The following is a 19,711-nucleotide window of genomic DNA, read 5'->3' as shown; positions in this document are numbered from 1 at the left end:
CATATGTTGCCAATGTCTGTAAGCTTGCATAACGCTTCTTCCTGGTTTATTAGGTTTGTTAGTTTGCTTCTAAGGTCTTAGTGTTGCAAAAAAAGAACATCTTTTATTCTCTAAGCACTTATAAATGACCTTCATGAGAAAATTCAAAGAGTGTGAGTGTGTGCCTTTCAAGAGGTTTTGTTGTAGGAAACCTGCCAATCTTCAACACCAGCATTTCAACTCTCCACCCTTGGAAATCTTTGTCACTGCATCAAGTAACTCAAAAGTTTGTTTGAAATGAGTTCTTTGAAATGAATCATTTTAAATACTTTACCAATTTCTTCACTTTCCTAAAATAGTAACTTTGGACTGTAGTCCTGAATCCCTTCATAATGTGCATGTTAGCACATGTATAGTTAATCAAACCTTCACGCAGGTGGTCACTACCCTGTGACCCCTACAGGAAAGACGTCATGCAGCTGAGCATCTGTGACTATACCAAAAAATTATCCCAGTTCCATCAATTCTGTTGGAAAGCTTTTTCTGAGGGGTGCATGCAAACTTTGTAATGGAAAAGAAAATTTGTTTCCAAGTGGTGAGTTGAGTATCCTAGTGGTATTCAGTACTCTTCCTTTCTTGCATTAATGAGACGCTGCAATTAGTTGCAAAATCTAGATGTGTCAGGCATAAAATTAATGAAATACTTCTACATAAATCTCAGTAAAATTAGCTGCCAGTAAAATTACTGGCTTTCTAGAATACATATATTTTTTAAAATAGTTCTTAATTCACGTTACAAAAATCTACATGGTCCCTGCAGCATGCTACAGTATAGGTGTTCAGAAACATCTGCCTGCTTTAACTGTCCAGGCAGAAGAAAACTTCAAAGAAGGGGGAGGGGAAAGAAAGAAATTACATAAATTACAGGGGAAAAATGACATGTTTGATACTTTCTGACAGCCCCTGAAGCTTGAGGGAAAGAGGAGAAAATGTGAGGATTTATGAGCTTAGGAACATGTTTATAATTTGCCAGTAATTCTGTTCTTACCAAGCATATCACAGAATATCAAAACTTTTATGTTAAGAAATTCCAACATACCACTCTGCTGTTATGATCTGCTTTTGTGAGAGAGTAGTTAGGTGATGAGGTGGCATTGCCTGAGCAGTGATCTTGAAAATCTGATAGTTAATATGCTCAATTATATACATAACAAAAAAGCCAGAGAGATTATTTCACTGGGGTCTTGCTGTTTAATTGAAAAATGGCTGAATTTTTTATTATTAAAGCACATGTTCACAGAACCACCATAGTTGGAAAAGACCTCTATGATCATCAAGTCCAACCATTACCTAGCTCAGTCAGGAGCACTGCTGCACCATATCCAGGCAGCTTTTAAATGCATCCATGGATGGCGATTCAACCATTTCCTTGGGCAGCCTGTTTCAGTCTTCATTCATCACCCACAGTTGTTCTAAAACAATTTTTAAACAATTAAAAGAAAACCAAACAAGTGTATTTGGACTGCAAAATAATACAAGAAGCTCAGATGTAGTTAGGTGTTACTCATGTCAAAGGAATAGGATCTTATCCTAGAAAGGGGATAGATACATTTTTTCTAAAATGGGAATTCTTTGCAGTGGAGAACATTGCCCACCTCACTGCACATTTAATGAGTTAGGGAAGTGACATTGAAATTGTCATTGTGCAAATGAGATGCTCTTTAATAGGTAACAATGCCTGTTTGGAAGGAATACCTTGAAAGTAGTGTGGGCCAGTCATTTTCCAAAGACTGTTTCCTTGGTTTAGGCCTTTTTTAGGTGTTTGTTTTCTAAGTAGTTGTAGACCTTTGTTTAAATTAAGTAATTAATTAATTAACCAGTAAATCTACTGATTTGCCTTCTGTAAGTGGTAATTTTAAGTACCATGTACCGTAGTTACCTTGAGAAGGTGATCGTTTAGGATTTCCAGTTTGGGTTTATTTTTGTAGGAAGAAGGATTTATTTTTAGAAATAGTTTGGGGGGGTGGTGTGGTTTTGAGGGTTTTTTTGTTTGGTCTGGTTTGGTTTTATCACTGTTGCAAAAAAACCCAGGAAATTTCTTCAGAGAAATACTCTGAAAATCAGTTTTAATAAAAATGTGATGTAGCACAACACAGTAACCGCTGAATAGCAAATAACGTGTATCAGATCTTACTTCATTAAATATTAACAGCCTTCTTAAAATAACAATTTTTTATTGCAAAGAAACATTGAACCAAAATGTGTTCATGCTCTGATAGCTCCTTAAATTGCTTGGAGCTTTGATGTTGTTTATTTCTAAGTGAGTATATTCATAATGACAGTTTATAGACCATGGGAATGGGCTTTGCCATTGGTGTCCTTGCAGCACTGTTGCAGCTCACATGAATAAGTACTTTTTTTTTTCTTTTTTTATCAAGTTTTTTATTATATTAATAGAAAGTATAAAAACTATTAGAGATGTTACAAAGCTGATTTGACTAATGTAGACCTGTAGGAAATCAGGTAGCTTACCCTTGAGAGTTACTTTTGTTCTAGTCAAGATCTTCATGGTGGAAATAATATTTTCAGAGTGCAAGATAGTAGGCAAGATGAATAGTAGGTATGATTATGCTGAGTTGGCCTGGCTCAGTTTATTTCCAGGCAGTATTGTACTATGGGTACAATGTTACTTTTCCTGTAAATGTGCCATGCTGGGTTCACCTGAGGAGCAGGTTCTGGTGTTCCCGAAAACCACTAATAGCTCATGTCAAATAAAGACTGTAATCGCTGTAAGATATCCTTTATTAATCTGTTGCTTCCTCCCTGTTACAGCTGCATTTATAACACAAAAAAAAATACAGCATTATGTAAGTAAGTCTTGAGAAATCCCAAATTTTCTCATAGTATGAAATTTAACCAATTAGCTAGTGTAATCAGCTTGATCTTTTTCTGAACAGCTGTCATTATCAATTTTAGTCAGCTGGCCTAATAGTAAGAAGAAAATGTGTGTGAAATGTCAATGTATCCAAAGTATTTTGACTTGAAATTGTTTGAGTTGAGATTTTTGTGACAGTCTGAGGGATGGGTTTGTTTTCACTATAGAAATTGGCCAACAGCTGTTTTGTACTTATGAAACCATATGTATATGCACTTCAGCATGGGGAACAGCTAGGCAGCCAGCTACTTCATCTGTGCTCATGTGTCAGTGCTTGTGTAAGGTATGTTGATAGTAACAGTCATTCTTGCATGTTTTGAAATGAACTAACCTCTAGTGCTAATCTAAGGAAACGGAACTTTGTGCACACTCATTGCAACACTGGAAACATTGCTCAGTGCTGTGTAACATAATACTTTTTAAATGGTGATGCTTCCCATTTAAGAACTCTGTATTATTTTTAAATTGGAAATGGCCGGTTTGCAACTCTCAGCAAGTCTTCCAGCTGACCAAAGTACTTGTAAGATAAGGGAGGCTTTTAAAGGAAATTCCAAGAGTTTTAGTGATACTTGAAGGAATTCATTGTGTTTTGGTCAGGCATTATTTCTAGTTCTTGCATAATCAATTAATCTGTATTTCCCTGTGTAAATCTATCTTGAGAATTACACAAACAATATAGGGAGAACGGTAATGGGGGGGTTGGTCCTCCATTGCTGAACCTCATTACCAGAGAACCTAAGTGTTGTCTTTCAGATTTCCTGATTGCATTTGCCATCTGCAGTTTTCTTTCTTCGAATCCTTTTCTGCACTGTGGATGTGTGTTTGAAATGAATTCTCTAACTGAATGGCTGTAACTGGGTCTCTTTACTGTACTGGCTGCTTTATTTTTACCAGGCTGTATACAGAAAGAGATTTCAATTAGAACTGGATTGGTCAAAGAATGATGATTCTTTATGGTCTTCCAATAGGATTGCTTTGAAATGGCCAAGGTTATGGGTTTAACTAATGCTTTTGGGTGTGAAGTTGGTGTTCAGAGGCAATACTTTTGTACTCTTTGTTCAGGTCTATAATACAGCCATTTGTTTTAAATACAGTTTGTGGGTGATGGGTGCTAATCAGTTTCTAATGTTAGAACAAGCTTTTATTTTCCAGAAGCCTGAATTGGTACATGAACAGCAACAGTTCCTCCTTATTGAAGCCTCCAGTGGCCTTAGATGTAATAGATGTGTAATGAGAAATAACTTTTGGTTGCATTCTGTGCAGTGGAGTGGGGTTAGCCAAAATTCCTAGTCTGCCTCATGAGCCAACTCTACCCTGTACGGACAGACATATTACAAGTTAAAATATGGTAGGCTTTTTTTGCTGTTTCTGGATCTCTGCTGTGCTTACTGCTTTTGGAAGATGGGACACAAGCTTAGCAGGAAATCCTCTTTTGTCTTATACTTTCTGTAGGTCAGTGTGGACATAAAAGCTGTTTTGAGTTACTGAAATGGCTGAATTTGTGTTTACTTCTCATTTACTTTTTATATTTGTTGGAAGAGGTTTCTGCAACATTACATTGCTTAGCTTTTCTTCCTGATAAGGTCTATGGAAGAAGCTAAATGAGATTTGCCTAACATGGTTTAAACAAAAAGATATTCTGATAACTTTTAATAAAAACCCACTTCATATGATACCATGTTTAAGTAAACTAAATACTTCTTGAAGTTTGCCAAAACTAGTATTAACAGGAAAATCTACAACAGATCTTTGCATTGTATACTAGAAAAAAACAAAACAAAACAAACAAAAAAACCCCAAAACAAAACCCAAACAACTTCAAACGGTGTTTTGTTCATTCTGGGGTAATTCCTTCTCTTTAAGGGATACAGATATTTAACACAGATCAGATATAGAAGCAGAAGCATAGAAGCATAGAATCATTTTGGTTGGAAAAGACCTCCAAGATCATCCAGTCCAACCATCAGCCCAACAACAATGTAAATTTGAGGTACGTAGAGTCAAATGCTGTGCTAATGCAAAACGGTAATGATCATATTTACGTTAAACTCTTGCCAGTTACATATACAATATGTGATTAACATGCAAGTAGTTTTTTGCAGGCTTATAAATAGAAAAGTGACACCGAAACGCTTATTTGGGATTGTGTCACACAAATCTGTAATGTATCACATTCTGCTAATGCACCTTTCCTGTTGACATTACTTCAAGTAGACCTTCAAAGAAAAGCTCATATGTATTCTTATAGAAAAGCTGGCCTTTTTGCAGCAGGGTTTGATAGAAAAGAAAGGAATACTAACAAATTAATGTTCATCTGACAGCTGTGTTTAAAAATACAAAGTAAATGCTAGCTTTGATTAAATAACTCTTCTTTCTAAAACACTTCCACAACTTCTGCTAAATATCCAATAGGCCAAAAAATTTCTGTTGTCAGGATGCCCAGAGCAGCTAGTGAGCAGGCAGCAGCTGTGCAGTCTTCCCCACACCCACAGGCTCCATCTTTATTCTGGGCCACTGTGCCTATACCTGAACAGGTTGCTTCACTTCTAGCCCACCCACTTCTTGGCCTGTATCCTCAGACTATGTCTGGTTTTCTCTTTTTTGCTTTAATCCTCTGAAGTAACCTGTTACTTGGAGCTGATTTGGTGGCCTGGGATGGGGTCATAATCAATGTGCTAAAATTCGCCTCCCTTGCACTTTACCTTGTTCTCCCTCTGTCCTGCTTCTTTTAGCGTGTATAAGTATGCAAACAGCATGGACGTGCAGTTAAGTGCAAACATTTGATCCTGACCCAGTGTGGACTTCAGCAGGCAGTGTTTTTGGTGGTGTGTCCAGCAGCAGGCACAACAGTCTCAAACCCAAAATCCTTTGCCCAAGGAGGTGCAGCAGTTCCCATGGCAGCACAGAGTTCCCTTGAGCAGACCTTTAGTGGCAGCAGATTTTTTGGGTCGGATGGCTTCGGGTTTTTAGTCCAAGCTAAAGCCTAGTTTTGAGACTGAAAAAAAAATATAGAATCAAAGGATGATTAGGAGGCCATTAGGAGAAACATGACTGTTCGTATTGCTTGAGTCCTCTTGACCTTATTCTGCACTGAAATACTGGTCATTCTTCCCAGGATTCTCTCAAGGATCTCTCATGTATTTTCTTCAGAACCTGTTTTCTTTACCCTACTAAGGCATTGATTGCTCTTGCTAAATTAAAAATGCTAATGCAGGGTTTTATGCCACGGTAACTCAAATCATGTCAAGCCAAATTGTTTTCAAACACTTTGGTTACCAAGGGTTTTATCCTTTCTGCTAGTTTTCTCTGCAGCATTAAACCCTATAAATTTGCTTGCAAGACTTCTGTTTTACTGCTAGCTTCTGGTAGCAGGAACAGAGGTGCAGGCACAATGGAATGGCTCTACAGTAAGCTGTGAGATGTCTTTACTATATAAGCTACTGAAGGCTTTATCTAGATGTGAGTTTCAAGTTTTAAGTAAAATGTTCCTAGCCCTTATAATCATGGAGAAAAACAGCAGTGAAAAAAATTTATATTTCCTCTGCAAACATTTAAATATAAGGATTTATGAGAACCTGACAGTACTGTTTCAGAATATAACATCGTTTAGAGGTATTTTGTAAATATTTGCGATCCTAGTCTATATGCTGTCCAGTCTTCAAAAGCAACGTTTTCTCCATTATATCATGCCAAGCAAAAGGAAATAAAGTGTAAACGAGTCAGTACCTTTATTTTCTCTCCCTCTAATGAAAGCACATTCTGATGTGACACTGTGGTTAAGGTGAAGAGAAATAAACATACTCCTAAACTTTTAGTTTAGTTTGTGGTCTTCAAAGTATGGTGGGATTTTTTAGGGCAGTGATAGTATTATCCTGTATTGCAGATGCAAGGCTCCTTAAATAACGCTTCCAGAGAATCTCTCTAGATTATAGTCAGGCCTCATTCTGAAAAATTAGCAGTAGGCACATGTACCTCACTTGTGAGATGCTTGCTTGGAATACTGTACACAGCCAGGCAAGTTCTAAGTTCTGTGAGGATCTAAATTGGCACAATGCTAACACAGGTCTTCAGATGCCATTTTCCAGTAATGCGTCGAATGGAATGACCCTGGTTGCCTAGGTAACAGTCCAGCATCACGTAGAAAGGTTCATTTTAGTTAATGAAATGATAAAAGGGAAAGAATGATGAATCCAGTTATTGTAACTCCTAGGAGTAAGCTACTGGGAACATGAGAATAGAGTGGGTATGTAAATGTGTAAGGCAAGCTGTTTCAGGCAGATTGAGGAATTAAAATCCAGAGCAGTAAGCAAATGTGATCCAAGTGGTATTGGCTGTGATGCTTGGAATGTTACAAGTGAAGTGGAGGCTGTTGTTCTCAATCCTGAAAATAAGTGGGTAGCAGCACTGAGTTTTAAAATGAATGATATAAATGACAAGCTAGTCCTAATGCTAGTAATGTTCAGTTGTGAAGGCTGGCCAAGGAATATATTTCTTTTAATTTTGTCCAGGACAAATCTGTCCAGAAAAATCTGTTCACTTGGTCTTCTGACCAGTAATAGTACATATTATTTTAAGATGTTCTCTTTTTTTCCAACAGTCAAGGACATCCTACTATATTAGACCTTTTTGTTAAATAAAAGGCTTTTCAGATTCTTCATAATAAGGAGCAAAATGGGCTGGGCTATTACTAGGCTTTTTTATTCTGTTGAAATAGCTGGTCTGTCTTTAGGGCCTCAGCACAGAGTGGAAAGTTCTCCTGTTTCACCCATGTACTGTGTGCTATTCCTCTGATAATAACTCCTTATCAGAAAGTCTTTGTCATCTGAAACAAACACCAAGGGAGGTTGTTCACAACCTGAAGCAAAGAAGAGATGTGAAGATACGTAAACATCTGACAGAAAGATTTAATTTTTAATTTCTGTATACTAAACTAATGCACATCACACTTTGAGCATGAGATACTCATATCTGTTTGTGTTTGTTTTCCATTTAGAACCTCTGTTTTAGCCATCAGATGAGAAAGAGCTCATGGAGCTCTGGCACTGTGAGCCTATAATCTACCAAACATACTCCTAAGGTTATATTTCAAAATACATGAGTGGTAGGCCATACCTACTTTCTTAATATAGTATTAAGGATGTGTATTTCTTCATATTCAAGAGATTGTGGTGGGGTTTTAAGGAGAGGTCAGTTTTGTAGGTCCTCAGTGCAGGTTTGGAACTGTCCATGCTAGGGATGAGACCTAGGGATCAAGTTGGCCCAACTTACATCTCTGTAAGCAGCATCATCTAGTGCACTTCAAGTGTTTGTGCATCTCCTTTTATCACTTGATAGTTTATTGCTGCCATGAATCAGCAGATTACTGCAGAGGGGGGAATACAGTGGCTGTGTGCAGGAGCAGCTGTTGCACTGTCAGTTTCCAGCCTCAATTAACTGGGAGTGATTTGTGTTCTGTACAGTTTTATAGTGTGCTGTGGAAGAACGCAAGCAAGCCCTAGTGTAATTAGAGATTTGATCATAATGCAAATACATGCAAAATCCCTACTTAAGAATGCTTTTATAAAATTCAGTATTTAGTACTATTTAATATTGCTTTGACATTATTTTGATTTTTGTTTGCATTGTCTCTTTGCTGGTTCTGAATGTAATAATTTTTCAATTCAGTTTCCAATAATTTAGCTGTCAGAAAAGGGTAAGCTGATGGTTAGAATTCTTTTTTTGTAGTATTGTCAAATTATGAATCGGATTCAAGGCCTTGTTAAAAGTATATTGTTGAATCTGCAACATTAATATACCCTTGTTTTAATGCTGTTAATAAGGACTTAAAAGGGGCTACTACAGTAAATCTACTCTGGGCTAGTCAGATGTATGTAATATTGTGTAATACTTTTTGAGACACCAATAACTTTTGTATAGTTTGTTTTCTTTTCAAAGGAGAAAGGGAAGTTTCCTTATTTAAAGTCTGCTTCTCTCAACTCAAAAAAAAAAAAAAAAAAAAAAAGGAAAAGATAACAGAAGAATAAACCGAACATGTGCAGCTCTTTTTATTCTAACTCTCTCTTCTTTTACTTGCAGGAAGTCATGGCTGAGTAAAGTTGGAAGCCCGAGTTCTCGCATAGATCGAACAAATTTCTCGAATGAAAAGGAGATTCTGAAGCTTGACTTCACAGGATTTAGCACTAGATACTAAAAGAAGAAAACATCACTAAGAGCTACCAAGTTTTTGCTGCATGTTTTCTTCTGTGCCTCAATAAAATGGCACAAGAGCATTTGGATGCTTTCTTTATTAGAGATAAATATAAATGATCCCTGTTCACATGAAGTAAGAATTCTTAGTTGCTGTGTTTGACATTTTTTTTTACAATATGAATGTCAACGTCTAGTGTCTAAAATGTCAATATCTAATATATTGCATCTTGAAAGCCAAATAAATGGTTAAAAGCGTCAGTGATTATTTGTGCACAGTGTGATTTCTTATATATAACCATATAGAACCTAATCTTTACACTGTGATTCATGTTTTAGATGCAAAACAATGAATTTATGTTCTACTGTTTGTAGTTTCACCAGAAACACTCAGCTACAGAACTAGACCACTAACAACTTTGTACTATGTTATTTGTGGTAATTGGTTAAGATACAACAGTAATTTAAAATAAATGTGTGTTGCCTCAAACTAAGATTATCTAACCACATTTGCAGTTTTGTTTTTTGTTGTTGTTTTTTTTTTTTTTTTTATTTCAGGAAAGGATATTTCATAACTCTGGCATTGTGCTTTTTCATCTGCACAGAGCAAGGTGAACCTAGAAAGGTATTTCTACTTACTACTAGATTTATTTCCTCTGGGGCTTTGTACATTAATCAGTAAAATATCCTTTGTAGGATTTGCAGGAGTTATTTAAAAATTGTTACAGTTCAAACCACACTTGACTTCTGTGATTATACACAAGCATCCTTTGTTGAAATCATTGTCAATAACTTATTCAGCTCAAATGGCAAAGTTCAAGCATAGTGGTAGCTCAATAGCTGTTACATCCTTTCTGGAAATTGTATCCTGCTGAATAGAAGTATTTTACATTTTCCTTGAAGCTACCTGGCAGAAGATACGCTTTCAGCCAAAGGCATTTCCAGACAAGTCACTTTGTATTTTGAGCAGTAATAGTAGAGGAAGACAGAGAACAAATGTGGCATTAGACAGACAGGAAGAGGAGCATGTTGTTTAGATGTTTTGGCATGGGTGTGGCTGAATGCTCACAAGGATTAGAAATGCAAGGCTTTAGCCCAGCTCAAAAGGATCTACACAACTACACACAGCATGGGCAACAAACAGGAGGAGCTGGAGTCAGCTGTGCAGCAAGAAAACTATGACATAGTCATTACAGAAATTTGGGAGATGACTCTCACAACTAGAGTGCTGCAATCAATGGCTACCAACTTTTCAGAAGGGCTAGGCAAGGAAGAAAAGGCAGAGGGGGTGGCCCTCTGTATCAGGGAGATTTATGAAATGCCTGCTGACAGAGTTCTGTCCCTGTGAGTAAAAATCGGGGGAAGGCAAACAAGGCTGATACCATGGTGAGAACCTGTTATAGACCACCCAACCTGGCTTGGAGAGGCAGATGAAATATTCTATAAGTAGTTGTGAGAGGTTTCATGATCACTGCTCCTTGTTCTCACGAGGAACTTCTATGCAGGGGGAAACATGGTGACAAAGGATGAGGAAAAGGCTGAGGTGCTTACTGCCTTTTATGCCTCAGTTTTTAACGGTAGAACTAGTTGTTCCCTAGACACCCAGCCCCCTGAGCTGGAAGACAGGGAGGGGGTGCAGAATGAGACCTTCACAGTCCAAGAGGAAGTGGTCAGTGACCTGCTACACCACTTAAACATACACAAGTCTATGGGGCCGGAGTGTTACACCCAACACTATGGAAGGAGTTGGTGGATATGTTCACCAAGCCTCTTTCCATCATTTACCAGCAGCCCTGGATAACTGGGGAGGTGCCAGAGGACTGGAGGGTAGCAGATGTGACACCCACCTACAAGAAAGGCTGAAACGAGGATCTGGAGAACTACAGACCTGTCAGTCTGACCTCAGTGCCAGGGACGGTCATGGAGCAGATCATCTTGAAAGCCATTATGCAGCATATACAGGACAACTGGGTGATCAGGCCCCTTCCCCATGGGTTTATGAAAGGCAGATTCTGCTTGACAAACCTTATCTCCTATGACAAGGTGATCTGCCTAGTGGGTGAGAAGGCGGCTGTGGATATCGTCTACCTGCATTTTTGTAAAGCCTCTGGCACTGTTCCTCAGCATTCTCATTAAGCAACTGTTCTCTCATGGCTCCACTGGGTAAAACACCTGGTGGTGAATGGAGTTAAGTCCTGGCAGCTGGCAACTGGTTACTAGCAGTGTTCCTTAAGGCTCAGTATTGTGGCCAGTTTTGTTTTACATCTTTGTCAATGATTTCGTTGAGGAGATGAGAGTGCGCCCTCAGTAAGTTTGTGTATGACACTAATTAGGTGGGAATGTTGGTGCTTGAGTTTAGGGAGGATCTAGAGAGGGAGTTGGACAGGCTGGATCAGTGGACCAAGGTCACTGGTATGTGCTTCAACAAGGCCAAGTGCTGGGTCCTGGACTTTGGCTACAACAACCCCATGCAATGCTACAGACTTGGGATAGAGTTGATAGAAAGCTGTCAGACAGAAATGGGCCTGGGGGTATTGATTGGTAAGTGGCTGAATATCACCCAGCAGCATGCCCAGGTGGCCATGAAGGCCATCAGCATCCTGGTCTGTATCAGGAACAGTGTGGCCAGCAGGAGTGGGGAAGTGATCATCCCTCTGTACTCTGCATTGGTGAAGCTACATCTCCAGTGTTGTGTTCAGTTTTGGGCCCCTCACTACAGGAAATATACTGAGGTGCTGGCATGGGTCCAGAAAAGAGCAGCTAAGCTGGTGAAGGGCCTAGAAAGCAGGTCTTGTGAGGAGCAGCTGAAGGAACTGGGGTTGTTTGGTCTGGAGAAAATGAGGCTGAAAGGAGTCCTTATGGCTGTCTACAACTACTTGAAGGGAGGTTGTTCTGAGCTAGGTGTTGGTCTCTTCTCTGAACTAACTAGTAGTAAAACAAGAGGGAGTGGCCTCAAGCTGCACCAGGGAAGGTTTAGAGTGGGCATTAGGAAAAAGGATTTCACTGAAAAGGTTGTCGGACATTGGAACAGGCTGCCGAGGGAGGTGGTTGAATTGCCATCTCTGGATTGTGTTTAAAAGCCATTTAAACGTGGTGCTTGGGGATGTGGCTTAGTGGTGAACTTGGTAGAGTAGGGTTAATGGTTGGACTTGATGATCTTTAAAGTCTTTTCCAACCTAAATGGTTCTATGATTCTTCCATTATGCTTCCTAAGTCTAGATGAAGGTGTAATCCAAGATGAAAATAAGGGTAATAATAATATATAAAATAGAAAAAGTATGTCCATGTTAATTTAGGGGTTACTGAGGTGAAAGCCCATCTGTTATCAAGCTGAGGAATTAACATTTGACTTACTGAGTGCTGCTGGCATCTTGTTGTGTGGCTGTGGGGCACTGAAATGAAATTTTAATGCATAATGTCAGTTCTTAACCATTGTTGCATGGCCAGGGCTTATTCATGCAAATGCCTGCAATACAGCTAGGATCACAGCTGTATTTGTTGAAACATTTATCCAGCTTGAGAAGTAACTTGTCCTATGCACAGCAAAGTGCTTGATTTGCACAAAGTGGCACCTACCTTAGTGTGGGTTAAGACAAGCTTGTACAACTCTTGCCCAGGTGATATGAGCCATTAGCAAATAACCCTGCATCTTCTCAGGGATGTGTTGCACACAAAATGGAGGGTTGTACTTGCAAGAAAGTTTGTGAACAGCTTACATGAGATGGTGTTATCAAAAGTATGTTGAAAAGGAGTAGTCTAGAAGACAGCATGCCATTGTTGTTCTCCTGAAAAGGCTATTATAAGTGAACAGATACCAGTTTGTTTTTTGGAACTTGGGAGACTTTTTCCAAGACAGATATTAGAAGGCTGTTCAAAGTAACTTCTGTTCTGTGAAAGATCCTTCCGATTGAGGCAGGATGCAGTCCCGTAGTCCAGGCAGGTCAAGACTTAGCAGTGAGCTGGTGACATGGCATTAGACGGCAGTGACTTCCATCTGTTGGCTTCCTGGGCAGACTAATAAGGCTGGCCTGTGTGCTAATGAAGTCAGGGGTTCTACAGGTGGACAAAGAGCTTGCCATATCATAGAATCATAAAATCACCTAGTTGGAAAAACCTTAAAATCGTTGAGTCCAACCATAACCTAACACCTCCCTATTACACAACTGTTAGACCGTGTCCCTGGGCACCTCATCCAAATGTCTTTTAAACACTTCTAGGGATGGTGACTTCACTATTTCCCTGGGCAGCTTGTTCCAATACCCACTGACTCTTGGTGAAGGAATTTTTCTGGATATCTAATCAAAACCTATCCTGATGCAACCTGAGGGTATTTCCTCTCATCCTATCACTTGTTAAGGGGGAGAAGAGACCAGCCCCCACCTCCTACAACCTCCTTTCAGGTAATTGTGGAGAGCAATGAGGTTTCAGCCTCCTGTTGTCCAATCTCCCTCAGACAATCCTCACTGGGCTTATCTTCAAGACCCCTTACCAGCCTCACTGCCATTCTCTGGACATGCTTCAGCATCTTAATGTCCTTGTCGTGAACACAGTACTTGAAGTGCAGCCTTGCCAGTCAGAGGAACTGGATAAGCCTGGGCAAGACATCTTCACATTCAGGGAGATGTGAGCCCACTGTAGAATTTGGTTGCTTTAAAGTCATGTGTTGCTGTATAACTGCAATTAATGAAGTAATGTCTTGCACTCTGTGCGTTAATTTTCTAATTTAATCCTCAGATTCTGTTAAAGTATCATTAATCCACAAACGTCCAGTTTGTGGAGATAGTGTGTGCAGAACATCGGAGCAGTATCTCTCAATTTAAGGAAAACAGCATTAATTTTGAGGAGCCAAACAATTCCAATAGTAAGATGGGGGAAAAAGGCAAGAACAGTTGGCTAATTAGATATAAAAATTAAGTTGACACTTTTTCCTTTTCTACTACATAATAATATCACTTAGTTATAACAGCAGATAAACTGTAATTTTATTTTGGTTTATTTTTTAAAAACACAATGTGGCAAGAACAAAGGAAGTGTACAGAAGCCCCATTCATGCTGTAAGTAGAAATAGTTTCTATCTGCAAAGGGTTGATCAAGTCTTTGGAAAGTCTATTCTTGCTATTTCCAAGTTATTTGTGAGTTCTTGGACAATGCTGACTTTCTTGAAGGAAAATTTTATGCCTGTCTTGTATTCTGCGATAACTTAAGACCTTAAGACCACAAAGATGCTAATTAAAATTGGAGTTTAACCCTAAATGGCCAGGCAATGTCTGGGATTGTTTATATTTTATTGAAGAATGAAAAGTAATCTCCCTCTAAGCAGTGAACAGAATGAGAGCATTCTGCCTCATCAGGAATGATGTCATCCTCTGTTATCCTACTTACTCTCAATACTTACAATGTTATAATGCAGAATAGGAGTGTTCTGCTATACCTGCTCATCCTTCTTTAATTTCATCATAGAAAAGCAGAATGGTATCTCCTGCCGTACTTTCTCTTACATGACACCAATCTGTCACTTCTTATTTTCTTGATGTCCTCTAGAGCTGCCTTATTTGGCTTGGTTTCTTCTTAGAAAACTGCATGCATGTATGCTGCTGGAATCCTCTTACTTGACAGAATGAACTGGATTACTCAGGAGAGCTTACTGATTAATGCATAGCTGTGTACTACTACCCCCTGAAAGTATTCTAATTTGAGGGGAAGGCTGTACTGAAAGGTGGAGAGGGCAAGAGCTGCTGTATGCTGTGATTAACTTCGTTGAGTCCGTTTATATGATGATAACAATATGAATTGGAATTTCAGTGGTATTGTTCATTCTTCAAAGCTCCTCACAGCATCTTGTGTAGTGGGTACAAGTACTAGCATTAGAGTCAGAAGTTGTTTCTGCATAAAAATCAAAACATGTCGTACAGACATAACTAAGCTTGCCACAATTCATTTGATATTAATACTAAGACATACTGAAATGGAAGCTCAAAGGAGGAGAAACATCACATTTAGTTAAAAGGGCTGCAGAAATGGAGTGAAAGGCTTTACTAGTCAAAATTCGAGAATAGTTTAAGTAGTGATGAGGTTGTCTTCCACAATTATAGAATAGAATCATAGAATCATTTCAGTTGGAAAAGACCTTTAAGATCATAAAGTCCAAACGTTACCTAACTCTACCAACTGTGGTGCTGAACCGTGCCCCTTAGCACCGCATCTGTGTCTTAAACACCTCCAGGAATGGTGATTCAACCACCTTCCGTGGGACAATGCCCTTTTGCCTTTTTGAGACCAAATTCTTCTCCAGATCTGACACGCACAGCACACTAGAACCAGGCTGAGTTAGAGGTGCACCCAGAATCCCTAGGTTGTTTCATTAACTCAAAGGTAACCTGGCATTCACTTGTAATTGACTGAGAGATAACAAAATGAACAGTGGAGAGACACAAGTTCTGGTCTTAGAGGCATTAACTTGTGTTCCATTGGAAAGCTGCCATGGACTCCAGTGAGAACAGTAATTGGTCATGCAACTGGAGGAACACTAGCAAGGAAATGCAAAGGGTTTGAGGAAGGGTAGATAAGATAAAGACACTAAAACACTTTCTTGGTGCTGGACTTGTTTTTTCCCTATTTATAATATTACTGTGGCTTCAGGAACACTGTAAAAGTCTGAACTGTCTTGTATAAAGTTCACCACTTAAAAAACATGCCAGACGCTGTACAATCCCAAGCAAACAATTACTCATTTGGAGTTGCAAAATTGTTCTGCATGTGACCTTGCCAAGCATTATAGTAACAATAAAATTGCAGCTGAGGCATAGAGATGGTAAACAGATCAGGGAGGGTGCAGGGACTGGACTTCTAACTTGGACACAGGGAAATTTACCTGAAGTTGTTTACTTAGAGCTGCAGTCAATAGTGTCACTGGAAGCTAGTCCTCCATGAACAGCATAAACAGACTAGGGCTAGTTATGGAAAAGGGTCTTGGCAGAAGAGGTCCTGTCTTAAAAGAGTTCTTCAGCTTAAGATAACATTCAGGAGCAAAAATTCAGGAGATAGGTTTTGGAGCATGAAGAGAGATCAAAATAATATAACAACTGTTAAGAGAATCAACTCTTCAGGTGGCAGCATCTTGATGCTCTAGGCAGATCACAGCTGGGGACATTGAGAATTACTGAGTCCTGTGCAGCTGTTACTGATGTTTTGTACTTTTCCCTGTTTAAAAACAATTAGCTTCCTAAAATTCCTACAATGTATATACTACTGAACTATACAACTAGTGTGTTGCTGAGTAACTAGATTCACTTGGGGGAAAAAATCTTAGCACCAGATACGAAAATACACATGGATTGTGATGTGTATCTCCAGATAAGGGAAGGCTGTAACAGTAACATCTCTTATCAGAAATGACCATGTCATCTGCAGTCAGGAAACAGGTAGACAAAAAAAATTGCAGACCAAGTTAAAACTAGTTAATGTCCTGCTATATAACTCAGAGACAAAAAAAAAAAAAAAAAACCATTCAGTTATCTGTTTGCTGACACTTTCAAAACAAAATGATGACTGAATTGTAATAATGTGTACCCAAAGAATGAGTGATACACCAAGAAGAATAGGATTTAGGCACTATTTATCACAGTTAAGCCATAGCCTCAACACCATAATGCTGATTACTTAAATTCATTATGCAGACAGTATAATCTGGCAGTCAGTAATGTGCCTGTGAGAAGGAAGAAACTATTTCTGTCATTTTAAACTGAATTGTAGGCACATAGTGATTCACACAATCACAACATTGTGCTTTCTTTTACTTCAAAGATATGATACTAAGATTTTTAACATCACTTTTGTCTGAAGCAAAGTCTATTAGGCCCACTGAATTATTATATTCTACTGTTTAAAGTATTCAGAAGAGCTGTGAAATTCACCACTGTTGCTGAAGGACCAGTTTTCCACCTTTGGTCTTTCAGTAATGTCCTGACTCTTAACCTAGTCTGAAGTTGATGTTGCTCAAACTGGAAAATGCATTTTTCGCTTCCTCTAGACTCTTAGCTCTTCAAGTTTGCTGGATCCAGATAAGTGCAGTGTTTTGTTATAAATGCCTTCCGAAAGCTCTCTTGCCTAGACGAGTAACAATACTTAGTGCCATTCAACATCCAGTCATGGAACTGCTTTTTCAGAGGTAGGAAGTGTGACTTGCCAGATGTGTGGAAACTAAAGTACAGGAAGGTTAAAAGTTTTGGGTTAGATCATCATGTCAGATGTAAAAAGGAATCTGGACACCTTTTCAACTCAAACTCTGGGTTAGGAATCAAGCATAGTACCTCATGTGTAGGAACTTCAGCAAACTATTAGGTATTTGTACTTAACATATATAGAGGTGTGTCTGTGCTTGTAAAATGTGTTGGTGGTGCTCACATCATAGAATCGTAGAATCAGTTAGGTTGGAAAAGACGTTCAAGATAAGCTCTGTTTAAACAGCTGGTAGTACATGCTTACACTTCCAACTTCTCTTTGAAGACTTTGACTTTGTCCCCTGGAATACACAGTAGTTCATTTTATGGTGTTACTACTCCTGAGATTGTTGTGAGTGGACTGTTACAGCTCTACATGCAATTCTTTGTAGAAATTATCATGTATGCAGTAACAGTTTTGTTCTGACCTAGCCATACAATTTACTCTTCAGGTGGTAGGAAATGTTGCACTCCTGAGCTGCCCTTTTCTTCAGGAAAAATTCTGCAGTTTTGGGGGAGGAAAAGAAAAAGAAGGGTCAGAAGAGATCAGCCACAACTTCTGAAATACTTGGCTTAGTCAAGGTACATTTAAAACGCACACATACTCCGAACAAAGTAAATTGTTCGAAAATGCTGAGGTGACAATTCTGCTTACGAGAAACACCAACAGGTTTTCAGCCAGGCCAAAAAGGCAGATCCTAATGAACAAGGCTTGCTGTGCTTATTTTGCTTCTTAACTATGGAATACTAAAGTCAGTCAGCAGACTGTTTTATAGACACGGGCAGGGTGGCTTGCAGTGACTGCTTTTAACCTTTCGGTTTGTGGCACAACTGAATGCTAGGAGCAGTTTGAGTGTCTGATGCAGAGGGTGGTGGTTTATCACTTCAGCACTGCATCTTCAAACATAGCATTGGGTTAAAGAGAGTGAGAAGAATTACGTTGTACACCTCATGAACCCCGCTTACATCAGCCATGCAAAATTTCACTTTCTGTTTCTAGGTGATGTACTTTCACTCTCCCTCTGCCCCAAGCAGTTTCCTCTGAGTCATGCACATACTATCCTTTTTACCGGGTGAACAAGAAATTAGTGAGAAGGGGAAAACAGAAAGCCCAGTAGCAAGCAGCTTCCAATCTGGCAACTCTGCTGATTGGCAGCTAGTTCCTCTGGGTAGCACTCTTTGCTCAGTTGCTAGTTTTTAAACTTTTTTTTTTTTTTTAGATATAGTATAAAGTGCAGGGAATGAAATCATGTAGGAAATCAAAGATATATTTTTATATCCTCTTTTTTTTTTTTTGTCTGAAAGCTATGGTCAGGACTTGCGTTTTTTAAAATCTCTCTGTGGGGGAATGGAGCCACTAAAAGCTGCAGTGGATACAACATGGTTGTGATAATTAACATGATTTGATATGCTCAATACAGACTTGCCCTGAAGCAAATAACCATAGAAATCCAGCCCGTGTTCAGTCCTAGGGGAAATGCCTGGGTATGTCTTGCTTTGTCCCAAGCCCATAGAGTAAGGTTTTCAAGTAGTCTAAGAGTGACAGCTTGCCGAACCAGGGCCATTCTGCTAAAAATGCTACAGAACTGATCAGTTCTGAAGAACGCTAGCAATAATCTTTGCTCTCATCACTGAAAAGTGAAAGAGAAAAAATGGATTTCCCTCCCCCCCCCCCTGTGTGCTGCTACTGCAATACAGGAGGTATTTAGCTTCTGGAAACTAGGAGGCAGTCTTAACCTTAGATGCTGAAATAAATTAAAAAAAAAAAAAACCAACAAGATGTCATCAGTATATTATTTAGCTTAAAAAACCTGATGCATCTATGCATCTAAGAAGAGAAGCAAAGAAAAATACCCTCTGGATTTTAAAAATCTGCTTTAATTCAGACACTAAACAAAATAACTGCAAGTCAAACACCCATAGTTAGGAGAAAAATATTGACAGAATGACCTATTTAATTTGAAGTAACCAAATCTCCCTGCTAACTATTAAAAAAAAAAAAGGTAAAGGGATCTTTTGAAGCAAACCTCTTTGTCGATGCTGCCATCCCTAGTATTAGTGCATCTTTTGTCTTGATTAGTACATGGAGCACTTGCTGCTCAGTAGTCATGGTCTATTTGGTTATACTTCTGTATATCTCAATTTTGATGGATAATGCTTGTCTCAGTGAGAGAAATCCTACAATTTACTGCTTCACGTTTCCCCACTAGTTCATTCTTCTTCAAACATCTTTCTTCATGTTTTGAACATCTGAGCTGCAATCCGTCTGTGACAGAAATGTTTATTCTTAGTCCAAAATGGAATTTTGGACTTCTGTTTCTTAGTTACCATTTTCCTTTACCCCACACCAATATATTTGGATATATGATCCTGACAACCTAGAATTTGAAAT

The 19,711-nt window shown here is 38.9% G+C and overlaps 1 protein-coding gene across 1 annotated transcript in view; it reads left to right on the top strand.

The window, feature by feature from the left end:
* Positions 1-9,578, top strand: part of ACYP2 (acylphosphatase 2) — a 29,857-nt gene extending 20,279 nt beyond the window's left edge. Inside the window, exon 4 of the mRNA XM_054383401.1 lies at positions 8,990-9,578. Within this exon, the coding sequence (XP_054239376.1) occupies positions 8,990-9,104 (115 nt within the window). The 3' untranslated portion in view covers positions 9,105-9,578. The remainder of the gene's footprint in view (positions 1-8,989) is intronic.
* Positions 9,579-19,711: the final 10,133 nt, after the last annotated feature.

The sequence above is a fragment of the Indicator indicator genome, chromosome 9 (genome assembly GCF_027791375.1).
Source record: "Indicator indicator isolate 239-I01 chromosome 9, UM_Iind_1.1, whole genome shotgun sequence".
NCBI lineage: Eukaryota > Metazoa > Chordata > Aves > Piciformes > Indicatoridae > Indicator > Indicator indicator.
Note: the sequence above shows the minus strand (reverse complement) of the source record. Positions and strands in the feature narration are given on the sequence as shown.